This window comes from Hemicordylus capensis, chromosome 1 (genome assembly GCF_027244095.1).
Source record: "Hemicordylus capensis ecotype Gifberg chromosome 1, rHemCap1.1.pri, whole genome shotgun sequence".
Lineage (NCBI taxonomy): Eukaryota > Metazoa > Chordata > Lepidosauria > Squamata > Cordylidae > Hemicordylus > Hemicordylus capensis.
This window is the reverse complement of record NC_069657.1, coordinates 421,083,140-421,095,966: the sequence shown is the minus strand read 5'-3', so window position 1 is coordinate 421,095,966 and position 12,827 is coordinate 421,083,140. Positions and strand designations below refer to the sequence as shown.

The 12,827-nt window shown below is 43.7% G+C and overlaps 1 protein-coding gene across 12 annotated transcripts in view; it reads right to left on the bottom strand.

The window, feature by feature from the left end:
* The window catches only part of KCNH1 (potassium voltage-gated channel subfamily H member 1), a 429,320-nt gene that overhangs the window by 207,923 nt on the left and 208,570 nt on the right, over window positions 1–12,827 (bottom strand). For all 12 annotated transcript variants that reach the window (XM_053310371.1, XM_053310400.1, XM_053310445.1 and 9 more), the window contains one exon: window positions 3,617–3,869. In XM_053310371.1, the coding sequence (XP_053166346.1) occupies window positions 3,617–3,869 (253 nt within the window). The remainder of the gene's footprint in view (window positions 1–3,616; window positions 3,870–12,827) is intronic.

The window sequence follows — 12,827 nt, the reverse complement described above, 5'->3', positions numbered from 1 at the left end:
ATATAAGCTTCTGCCAGTGGCGGCGGGGTCGCCCCTTTGGGGGATGGCGAGGGTGAGGGCCAGGTCTCTTGACCTAGGTATTTGTATAAGCAGGGGGGCATTTAATAGTGGAGCTTCTGTTTTAATTTGTCCTGGGTGAAACATTCTTAGAATGTGTCTGGGCTTAACTGGAGATGGGGAGACAGGGGGCATGTCCACTGATTGTGGGGCAGCCATTCCGGTCGTGGTGGGAAACAGAAGAAGGAACGTTGGCAGGTCAGCGGGCTGTTACAGGGGAAGGGGACTTGGAAATCTAATAGTTGTTTCCCCTTCCGGCTGTCCTGCCAGCTCTTTGACCTTGGGGAGCAGTGCCAATCATCCTTGGAACCTCACTGTGCTCCTCTGTAATGCCAGGTCAGTCCAGAACAAATCAGAAACCATCCATGATTTGATTCTGGATGAAGGCGCCGACCTGGTATGTATTACAGAGACCTGGCTGGCGGAGGCTGGGGGCCCAGTGTGGTCCCAGCTTCTTCCTCCAGGCTACTCTGTTGAGGAGCGTGTGAGGGACCGTGGGTGGGGAGATGGAGTGGCTGTGGTCTATAAGAATAACCTTTCCCTTACCAGGATCCCTGTTAGAGTGTCGGACCATATTGAATGTGTGGACTTAAGTCTGGGGACCAGGGACAGACTGGGACTTCTGTTGGTATACCGATCGCCCTGCTGCTCAAGAGTCCCTAACTGAGCTAACGGACTTGGTCTCGGACTTGGTGTTCGAGTCCCCAGGCTTGTGGTGCTGGGGGACTTCAATGTTCACTTTGGGACCGATTTGTCCGGGGCGGCTTGGGAGTTCATAGCAGCCATGACGACTATGGGCCTATCCCAAGTGGTCTTGGGGCCGACGCATATTGCTGGTCACACGCTTAATTTGGTCTTTCATTCTGATCAGAGTGGTGTTCCATGGGTGGGGAATCCTGTGATTTCCCCATTGTCATGGATGGACTACCATCTGGTTAAGGTCGGACTCACAATCGCTTCCCACCTTCACAGGGGCGAGGGACCTATTAGGATGATCCGCCCGAGAAGGTTATTGGATCCAATAGGATTTCAAGAAGCCTTGGAGGGATTTAGTGTTGGCTCTGCTGGCGATCCTGTTGATGCCCTGGTGGAGAATTGGAACAGCAAACTCACCAGGGCAGTAGACATGATCTCTCCTAAGCGTCCTCTCTGACCTGCTTCAAAACTGACCCATTGGTATATGGAAGAACTACGGGGGCTGAAGCAGCGAGGTAGACAACTGGAGCGCAAGTGGAGAAAGACTCGGCTAGGGACCAATAAGGTAATTCCCACAGATTTTATGTTTGTTGAATGCAACTCACCCCTCTGTCTTTAGTATGGCACCGTGGCATATTTTTGTGACAACTAGCTCAGTTTTGGCTATCAGCTGTCCATGAATCTGATCTTCCACATCTCAGATATTGTTTGACGTTTAGGTTTTGTAATAGCTATTAGAACACTTACTATCTGTCAATGAATTCGAACCTTTTTTTCTAGTCCTCTAGGTCATCATCAGAGCTTGTGGTAATGAATTCCACATTTGTCTTATGAAAGCGTTCCAAACAATGGGCAACATCCAAACTAGGAAGCCATGGCTAAGCTCAATTGAAATAAAGGAGACAGACTGGTCATGACTAATTTAGAGCCTGTTCTAACAACCATAGATTCCTGGGTAGGAGGTGATTAACCCAGGAATCTGTGGTCATCTGAGGCACCAGGAGTCCTCCCAATCCAGCAGTTCTGAACCTGGGTAGCCCAGATCCACTACCCAGGTTAAAAGTGAGGTAAGACACAAAGAGATGTATCCTACCTTTTTGTTTAGGTTGTCTGTGCAGCCGGCGTGATTTAAACTGTTCCCGGGCAGCTGGTGGCCATGTTTACCACAGAGTTCTGAGGCTTGCAGGGCCAGGAAGAGTGGAGCTGCTGCAGTACTGAAGGCCGCCTCTCCGCTGCTTGTATAATATACTGTGCAATAGCTGGAGGCTTCAGCTCCCAATTTCAGTTATGGAGGAAGCCGCTGCAGTGTTCATGTGGGTGCACAAGCTGTAGAGCCAAAAGAAGGCTCTGATCATCTGGGAGCAGGAAGGTAGGATCTTGCCTTCCAGCCCACCCCCATTTGGTTGTGAGAACAACCTCTTAGTCTGGATGTTGCACAATATGTGACATAAAGAAGGGCTTCTTCACACAACAAATATGAAATTCACTCCCACAAGGTGTGGTGGTAGCTACTAGTTTAGATGTCTAGAAAAGAAGATCAGATAACTGATGGGGGGATAAGTGTGCCAAAACTATTAGTCATGAAACCTAATTAGAACTTCCACAAAATTCTGATGACCAAGCACTGCTGTTGGAAACAGGAGAGACCTTTAGCCAGATCTAGCAAGCAATTATTTTGTTCTATATTTGCTGTAAGATGAATGCACTGTTCATTAAACAGAGAATATCTATTTCCCAAATACTGCTTATTTGAACACATGGTGTGTCATCCCTGCTAACTGGAAAAGGAATCACGTTTTAAAGCAATGCTTCTCTTATATTTAGCAGGGAGAGAGCAACTTCCCATATACATCTAAGCATTAGGGATGTGCACGGAACCAGGTGGACATGGTTCGATGGCGGGGGGGGGTTGCTGCTTTAAGAGCAGGGGAGGGTGTACTTAACCCTCCCCTCCGCTCTTCCCCCACTGGCATTTCTTTTTTCTAAAGTCCACTGGGACGGCAGCATACCTCCCTGACGCCCTATTTGCCCTCATTTACCAGATACAACCGGAAGTATCCGATGTGCCTGCTCCCCCACTCTTAAAGCAGCATCGCCCCCCCCCCCCGCCATTAAACCGGCAAAACCAGCCACCATTTGAACTGGTTCGGAGCCTCCGAACCAGTTCCGTGCACATCCCTACTAAGCATTGCACTCTCCAGGGGTAGTTGTTTTGTGTGGTGGTGGTAGTGATTATTAGATTATGAGCCCTTTTGGGACAGGGACATTTTTATTTTATTTTATTTTTTGCTATGCAAACTTTCTTTTTCTAGTAAACTGCTTTTTTAAAAAAAGCAGCACATTATTTATTAATAATAATAATAATAATATTATTATTATTATTATTATACTGCTGTGTATCCTACTATCAGGCTGAGTGTTTTGGAATTCATCTTCTGCATAAAGAATAAGCTTGTTCACATGACAGCCAGCAATGTAGGAGCAATGCACAGGTAGGGTAGGAGAGCAGAGTGCATAGCCAATTTTCAGTCATATGCTTGAAAACATTACAGTAGAAGGCAGGGAGAAAGATCATGTATGCGGTGGTAGCTGGGTAGGATGAGCACACCCTACCTTGATTCTGTCCCCAGAATTTTACTAAGGTAGGAAGAAAAGCAGTCCTACCCAGATGCTGCCTCACACATTCTCCCTGCCTCCTACCTTATTGTTTGCAAGCACATAAATGGAAATCGGGAGTGTGTGCAGTTTTCCTACCCAGGCTGGGCGTGTCTCCTACCATGTCGGAAGTCATGTGAACAAGCCTAATGTCATTCAAACATACATGTACGTGAGAACACAGACAAAACATAGTATGAGAGCTTACCCAGAATTGCAACCACTTCATCATCCTGGATGACTTCCAAAGATCCCGAAACCACAAAGCAAAGATTGTCCACACTTTCTCCAGCATGATAAATGAGATCCCCGGGAGCACAGTGCACAGTCTGAAATTCCATGGCTAGAGCTCGCAGACACCCATCACTAGCTAATCTGAATGCAGGATGCTCCTTAAAAACTTTCCGATTCAGATGAACACAGATGTCTGCTCGCATATCCTTAGGGCAAATCTGTAAAACCTAGGAGAACATTACCACAATCAATCTGCGTGCAAGAGATCTTATTTTTATATTCCCTATGCATCTTCATGAAGATATATGTTAATTTTTAAAACATTGTTATAAGATTCAAGCATTAGTGGACTAACCTCAAGAAAATCCATTTGTACTAAATCTGACTTACATTGGTTAGGAATGTTAGAATTTGGCATTAGTTTGACATTACCAGCTTCCATGTTAAAATTAAAACACTCCGAGGCTATTCACATGCATGTGCAAAACCAGGCAAAGGGAGCCCAGCCCAGTTTTGCATGTGTGTGTGAACTGACGGGGTCAGGCCACGGCTAGTAGACTTGGGGAGGGGAGGGGGATCCCCAGATAATGCACCACGCACTCACGTGGTGCATATTGGAGCTTCCAGGGGTGGGGTGACACATGGTGAAGCATCCCGGCACCCTGACCCTTGGAGCTGCCAGCAGTAGCCATTGATCATCCGGGCAGGCAATCTGCCCTCCCAGAGGCAAAGACCTGCTTGTCTACAGGGGAGGTAAGCTTTTCATGGCTTCCTCCCCTTACCCCGTCAGAACCCATTCTCCGCTCATGAGAAAGGGCTCTCCATTTTGGAAGATAGTCAGCAAATAAAGCAGTTTTAAGGGTTATGTGTTTCTTTCTCTGCTGCCCAGTTAACAAAACCTAGCTTTTCAGCACTTTCCAAGCTTTCTAGTTATGGTTGTCCATTTACGTATGAGCATTCAAAAGTGTGCTAGGAGAATTTTCTTACAGCTTTTCACAAGCCTACCTCTTGAGGCCTCTGTTGTTGTTGATTGGTCCATAGTAGTAGTTTGCCTCTAATCCTGACAGTTTGTTCCATTAAAGGGCAAAGGTCTAGTGACCTCAGAAATTCATTTTCATTCCCTTTTGTAGAATTGGTTGCTATGCAGTAAATTCCTGTTCCTGCTTCTTTGTTTATTATTTATCCATTCATTTGATTTCTATACCGCCCTTCCAAAAATGGCTCAGGGCACTTTACACAGAGAAATAATAAATAAATAAGATGGATCCCTGTCCCCAAAGGGCTCACAATCTAAAAAGACAGACACCAGCAACAGTCACTGAAGGTACTGTTGCAGGTTGATAGGGCCAGTTACTCTCCCCCTGCTCAATAGAGAATCACCACATTAAAAGGTGCCTATTTGCCAAGTTATCTTGGTCAACAGAGCCTAACCACCTGCTTTACACTTCTAGAACTCTGTAAGTCTGCTCCCATAGAGATCAGCACTGTCAGGACTGTTGGGGTAGCCCCTTCCCCACCTTCCAGGAGGAATGAAAGACCTGAGTGTCCTGAGAGGAAGGCAAAGAAGCTCAGGACAGGGGGCTCTTGTTCTCAGCTCCTGGGAACACCATCAAAGACCTGAGACAACACTGCTTTGTTAACATCATGTAACTTGTTTGCTTATTTTTAAAATTGTAAACCACTTTGGGTGCCTTGGTCAAGGCAGAAAGGTGGTATAAATGCAATAAACAGACTAAAACACAAGTATATATCCTATGTGTGCAGGGCATAGAAATTAGTGGTGTGCAATTCAGTATTTTTGGTGTTCGAATTTTGCTCATCCGAATCACTCCTGATTCGGTTCGGATTCGGATTTACCCGAATCCGAATCGATTTGGGTAAGAAAAACGGGTACTGGGGCCAAAAGAGTGGGGTGGGGTGGTAGTGCCCAATGGGTGGAGGCTACCACGCAAATATCAGGGGGATTGGGCAAAGGGCTGATTTTTGGTGATTTTTTGAAGTTTTAGTGTCTTTGGGGCAGATCGGGAGCAGAAAGTGGGATCTGGGCCAGAAGAGTGGGGTGGGGTGGTAGTGCCTAATGGGTGGAGGCTACCACCCCAATTGCAGAGTGATTGGGCAGAGGGCTGATTTTTGGTGAATTTCTGAAGTTTACGCGTTTTTAAGGTTTTCCCCCATTAGGTAGAATGGGTGGTGTATCGCTTCATGTCGGGGGGGGAAGGGGTGGTCTAGAGCAGTGTGGGGTTGGTGGTAGTGCCGGGTAGGAGCAAGGAAGCTACCTGAATTTTTTCAAAGGATTTGGGCAGAGGGCTGATTTTTGGTTAATTGTTGAAGTTCATGTCTTTAAGGTTTAGATTCTATGATAGCAAATTAGAGTGGATTCATGGTGTGTCATTGAAAATCTCATTTGCTATCATAGAATCCACACTCAGAACACCTCAGGAACAACAGAACCCTGTACACCATGGGTTAGAAACCCATGGGGGTGGTTGGCACCCTATGTGCACTACACCACCATTCGCTCTGAGCCACCCCAGCACCCCCCAAGTGCACTTATGGGGCTGCTGAAAGCTCCATTCTATTATAACTTATGAGGAAAAACCTTAAAGACGCGTAAACTTTAACAATTAACAAAAAATCAGCCCTCTGCCCAAATCCTTTGAAAAAATTCAGGTAGCTTCCTTGCCCCTACCCGGCACTACCACCAACCCCACACCGCTCTAGGCCACCCCTTTCCCCCCCCGACGTGAAGCGATACACCCTCCATTATACTTAATGGGGGGAAACCTTAAAGACGCATAAACTTCATAAATTCACCAAAAATCAGCCCTCTGCCAAATCACTCTGAAATTGGGGTGGTAGCCTCCACCCATTAGGCACTATCACCCCACCCCACTTTTTTGGCCCAGATCCCACTTTCTGCCCCCTATCTGCCCCAAAGACACTAAAACTTCAGAAATTCACCAAAAATCAGCCCTTTGCCCAATCCCTCTGCAATTGGGGTGGTAACCTCCACCCATTAGGCACTACCACCCCACCCCACTCTTTTGGCCCCAGGACCTTTTCAATTAAAGTAAAAGGAAAGCAATTTCTGCATTGAAATCAATGGAGGCAAAAAGGCGGGAAATTCAAAGAGATGTCAAACTGAAAACGGAGGGGGAAGAAGAAGACAAGGCTGGCACTTTTCTAAGGCACAAAAAGGAGACCCAAAACACCCCAAAAATTCGGACCCGAAACAGGGATGATTTGTTTCGGGTCCAAAAATTATCAGGTCTCATCATGGGTGATTCAGTTCGGCTCCGAATCACCCGAAATTGGTCGTTTCAGGCACAGATAGTTCTGTGCCTGAAACATTTTGCACATCCCTAATAGAAATTTAAAGAAGTATTTGTTCTGAATTCTGTGTTGTCTAACTTCCTAATAATAAACCTATTTTTAGCTACTGTGCTTATTCAAATTTAACTTAACTTTGACTTTATTGGTTTGCAACCAATATTATTATTATTATTATTTACATTTATATTCCACTCTTCCTCCAAGGAGCCCAGAGCGGTGTACTACATACTTGAGTTTCTCTTTCACAACAACCCTGTGAAGTATATTAAGGAGGAAGTATATTAAGACATCCTTGGATTCAAACATCTTAAAACAAAGTCTGAATACAATTATACATAAATATGCATAATAAAGCAGCATAAGAAAAATGGGTGTGTGTGTGTGTTTCTTAATTTAGCTGATGACAAATTCTACAAATTACAGCACAAAATCGTGTGACTTTGTATGTTATTTCATTATTACAATCAGATAGCAGCCTAGTGCTCCTAAGAGCCCCTGGTGGCGCAGTGGTAAAACTGCTGCCCTGTAACCAGAAGGTTGCAAGTTCGATCCTGACCAAGGGCTCAAGGTTGACTCAGCCTTCCATCCTTCCGAGGTCGGTAAAATGAGTACCCAGAATGTTGGGGGGCAATATGCTAAATCATTGTAAACCGCTTAGAGAGCTTCTAGCTATAGAGCGGTATATAAATGTAAGTGCTATTGCTATTGCTATAGTGATACAGAACTCATCCAAAAGTCTAGGAAATTTTCCTATCAGAAGCATTATTAGTTCTCTCTGTGAATCTCAATATAACTGGAAGTATAGAAACATATGCTCAATAGATTCAACTACATCAGCAGCACAAGAGCATTTTCATTCTCCATCGGGAATTTTAGCATATCTTTCTTCCAAAACTGCTGAGGGAAAGAAAGGCATTAGATCTTGCTCAAACAAATGCTCTCCTATGTGATGGAGTTACAAGAGATGTGAAGTAATTAGCCAATCTAGTCACCTAATTCTGGTGCCAACTCTTACAACATTCAGGAATCTGTGCTATATCATTCCGTCTATCTATATCCATTAGTCATTGCTTAGTCATTGACTTTAGCTTCTCCATACCTACATTGCCTACATGAACCTGAAATGAAAAATCTAAACCAATGGTACTAAATTTCGTATTTATAGTTTGTTTCCAAGTTACACTCATCTTTTAGAATTAAAGCAACCAACACCACTGGATGTAACTTCACTTTAAGCCAATAATTACATTAACAGATCCACATTCAAGTCTCAATTTTACACATATCAGTCTCTAATCATAAAAATGAAATTAGAGGTCCCCCTTGCCATCTGCAGGATCACCCTTAAAATTTTCATTTGAACGGCTTCAGTTGGACTATAATTATTGTAAGGCCCGGGTTGTGCCCCATATAACATTTGGTAAATAACTTTGAACTCAAAATGTTTAAGAGCAGCTGGAAACAAAATGCCCCCCGCTTAACATTATGTTTCTGAATAGCAGATGCTCTCCTTGATGCAGATTGAATCATATATTCTTTATGTGCCCCTTTTAAGCCCTATAAGAGTTAGTGACAAGGTTGCCACATTGTCCACATTACAGCAAGACTGAAATATGTCTTTGAGCTATCTTAGGAGGGTGCAAATCTAAATTGTCCAGTTGGTTCACTAGGGTATGTGTGTATATATATCCACATAAAAACATCACAGACATGCAACTCCCATAGTTGCAGACCTCCCCCTTGCCCCGCCATCCCTACCTTTGCCCTGCCGCTGCTGCTTATCTTTGCCCCCATGCGGTGGTGGGTGTTGTGGCTGGGTCTTGCCAGCCGGCGTGCCTCTTCCTCTTTCTCAACAACCAGCCGAGTTGCGCGCCTGTGCAGTTCAACTATGGAAGTTGCACGTACCATCACGTGCAGGCGCATCAGGGACTTCCAGCCATATCCGGCCAACGGGGCAGCAGGGAGGTACGCTGCCGCCCCGATTAGCTTTCTAAATAAAGGATGCTGGCGGGGGAAAGTGGCGGGAGGGGTAAGTGCACCCTCCCCCGCTCTTAAAGCGGCACCTCCGCCACCTTCGAACCAGCAAAACCACTAGTTCTTCGAACCAGTTCAGAGGCCCATAAAGGGCCTCCAAACCGGTTCCGTGCACATCCCTACTGTGCAATGCCTCCTCTCTTGCTTCCTTCAGCTAGTTTCATAAAAGAGCAGACTTGACTACTGCAATGCGCTCTATGTGGGGCTGCCTTTGTTCATAGTCCGGAAACTGCAGTTGGTCCAGAATGCGGCAGCCAGGTTGGTCTCTGGGTCATCTCGGAGAGACCATATCACTCCTATCTTAATAGATTGGAGTATTTAAGAGAACATCTTCTTTGCTATGAACCACACCGCCCATTGAGATCATCTGGAGAGCTGAAATAAGAGCCTCCCCATCTCTTGCAACTTTAAAAAAGGCAGTCAAGATGCATTTGTTCACCCAGGCTTTTAATGAGATATCATTTTAATTGTTTTAAATGTGTTTTAATAGTTTTAACATTTTAAATTTTAATTGTTGAAAAGTGTTAATCTTTTTATTGGTTGTTTTTATTGTCTTGTAAACCGCCCAGAGAACTTGAGTTTTGGGCAGTATAAAAATGTGTTAAACAAACAAACAAAAGCTCTGTTACTTCCTTCAGATCACTCCACCTTTCCACGAAGCTTTTGGCACAAGGTCATAGTTCCTGTTCCTTATTATAACTAAACTCAAGTATGTGTAACTGAAACATTCACATATTCTTCCCCTGGGTGTTTTTCACACAGGGCTTTTAGCTTGCATCTCCTCCAGATTGGAGGTGTGCATTCACATTTTGGCCAGATTTACCCCGAAGTCTCTGCGAGCTAATGGGTTGCACTTCACACATGATTCAGGTTCTTCATTGCGTGTTAGAGTGTTGCCCAATTGATATCCAGGGTTTTTAAAAATCAATTTTTTGCGTTGGTTTTTAGGGCAACTTTGAACTCACAGTAAAGCCTCACAGTAAACTCACAATAAAGCTTGCTGCTTGAAAACCTCCCTGCTAACCTGTGTCTGTATTTCCTCTCTTGTTTCCCTTCTGTCGCTATAGAGACTGCAAGACCTTCAGGCGGAGCCCTGTCAACTCATTCTTTGTACATGGATGTGCTATATAAATAAATAATTTATTGCTCAGTTTGCCAATATGCATATTATAATCTAGACACCATGGATTGTCACAGAGGCTATTCTCATGATGGGAGAAAACCGGGGAGCCCAGCCCAGTTTTCTCCCAACATTAGAACCACCAGGCTCACGGGCGAGCCCAGTGGATCTCTGGCAGCTAGCCCACCAAAGAAACCCTCCCCTTAAATGGGGTTAGCAGAACAAGCACTCCACTAACCCCGTTTTCACGATTGTGAGTTGCCATGGGGCGGTTCTGCGCTGCAGTGACTCATGAAGAGACACCTGCTGGGAGGCTAAACCAAACCTCAAGGCGTCAAGGGTCTCCCCAGGATGCCCTGCACACTTGCACAGGGCATCCTAGGACTTCCAGGGGCCGAGCGGCCCCCAAGCCCTGCAGCCCCTACTGGCTCCGTGATGGAGCCGATAGTCATGTGGGCGGCAAGCAACAAGCTTCTGCTCATCTGCGGGGAGAGCAGACTAAGCCTGCTCTCCCGCAGAACCCTCCTAGGCTCTACACACGAATTGTGTGTAGAGTCTCACTGTCTGTTTGTATTTGTAGCTCTGTTGTTCAACCTAGAATGGATTAAATCTGCTAAATTAATATATAAGATTAACATGCTTAACTTAGTTTTCACTACTTTAGTTCCTCTGAAAGCTCTGCACCACATCATGCAGGTGAAAAATAATTATAGTATGTCAGGGATAAATTCACATTCAAAGTATTTGCTTAGAGGATTTATTACATTACACACACCAGTATGGACAGCTATGCAGAGATGCAGAAGTCACATCATGATTTATTCATTTTGCATTGTTCTTGAAGTCTGTATGCAAAGTCAGTGGAGCATGAGAATTGGTCTTGAGAATTTACAGTGCAGCCAGTATTTAATCTTGTATTTGTTACCGCTGCTATAAAAATTGTTGTTTTGTTTTCACAGACATGTTCCACGGCTTAAGATATGAATACATCAGTTACTGAAATCTGTCAGAGTACTGCTCTTTTAATCTTATAATACTGAAAGTTTTTCTTCTTTATTAAAATAACTCTTGAAAGTGAACGTATGTCAAAAGTGATTTAGTATTTCTTTTGTTGTTCACATCAAAAATAACTTTGGTACAACATGCATAGATATTGACTATTTTAAAACATTTCTGTCCCATCTTTTGGTCCCAAAAGCTATCCCCCAAAGCAATTAAAATTTAAAAGAACTATTTTAAAAACTGAGGATGCTTTTAAAGTCAAGATTGAGTAGATTTTCAGAATTATACAAGATAAGGTTGTTCTCCCTCCCACCCTTCTCTCTTTCTTTCTTCTTCCCTCCGTTCCTCTAGTTCACTCTTGGAGTTAGACTAGGTGTAGAAGCTAAACTGGAGTTAAAGTAGCAGGTTCAACACTAAGCATTTGTTTTTGGTGCAAATTTTGGAGCTCGTCAATAGCTTTTTATCAGGAAAAACAGTATTTTCCTTCCCAATATCTATATTTTACCAACAATATGGGCTTATTTATTTATCCACAAGGATGTTTATGGGTGCTAGTCATTTCATAAATATCACACCCATCCTGCAGCAGCTCCATTGGTTACCAGATAGATTCAAAGTGCTGTTTTTGATCTTCAAAGCCTTTCATAGCCTGAGGCTGGGTTATCTATGGGACTGCATTTGCCCATCAAATTTGTCAAAGCCTTTTTTCAACATCTCAGGTGCTGCTCATGACTGTGCTTCTAATTGAGATTGGGTGGGTGGGGACTAGAGACAGGGCCTTTTTGGTAGGGCCTTTGTGGTCCTCGGTTTTGGAATGCCCTCCCAGAGGAAATTTGCCATGCTCCCTCTCTCAAGATCCTCAAAACACACTTGAAGAGCCAACTTCTTAGGTTGGTTTTTTACTGTTTTAATTTGCAGTCTGTCCAGTAAGTGTTCAAATTTTAAATTCTAAATCTTTGATTTTTAAAACTTCTAAGGTTAGGCTTAACTGAATCTCAATTTTAACTATTTTACATTGTTTTGTTTTATTACCCCTGCTAACTGAGCAGGGAGGCACCTTGTTTAATTTAGCAGGGGGAGAGCAACTGGCCCTATCCAATCCCAGCTCAGCATTCCTCCAGTGACTATTGTTGGTGTTCCTCCAGTGACTATTGCTGGTGTCTACCTTTATGTTTCTTTTTAGATTGTGAGCCCTTTGGGGACAGGGTGCCATCTTATTTATTTATTTATATCTATGTAAACCGCTTTGAGAACTTTGGTTGAAGAGCGGTATATAAATATTTGCAGTAGTAGTAGTATTTTAAAATGACACCCTGAGAAGTATTGTACTGGAGGGATAGGAAATAAATATTTAAAATATTAACAATAATAATTTATAACATTTATACACCATCCTTCTTCCATGGCAGAACTCAAGCTGACATTCTCAGTTGGTCCCCCATCCGGATACCCTCTGGAGCATTCGAACCATGTTACTCACAGTTTGACATTTGACTATCTGACATAATTTGGAATTAGGAAAAATTTACTGAGATTTAATTTTTGTTTCAATTGTTTTTCATTCAAAATATATCCGTTGCTTTGCCAATTTTTTCAAATTGAATTATGGAAGCTCAATTACCCATCCCAGCAATTAATAAGAAACAATGGGAAAGCATTTATTTGGTGGTAGGTTTCCAATATCAAGACACCTCAC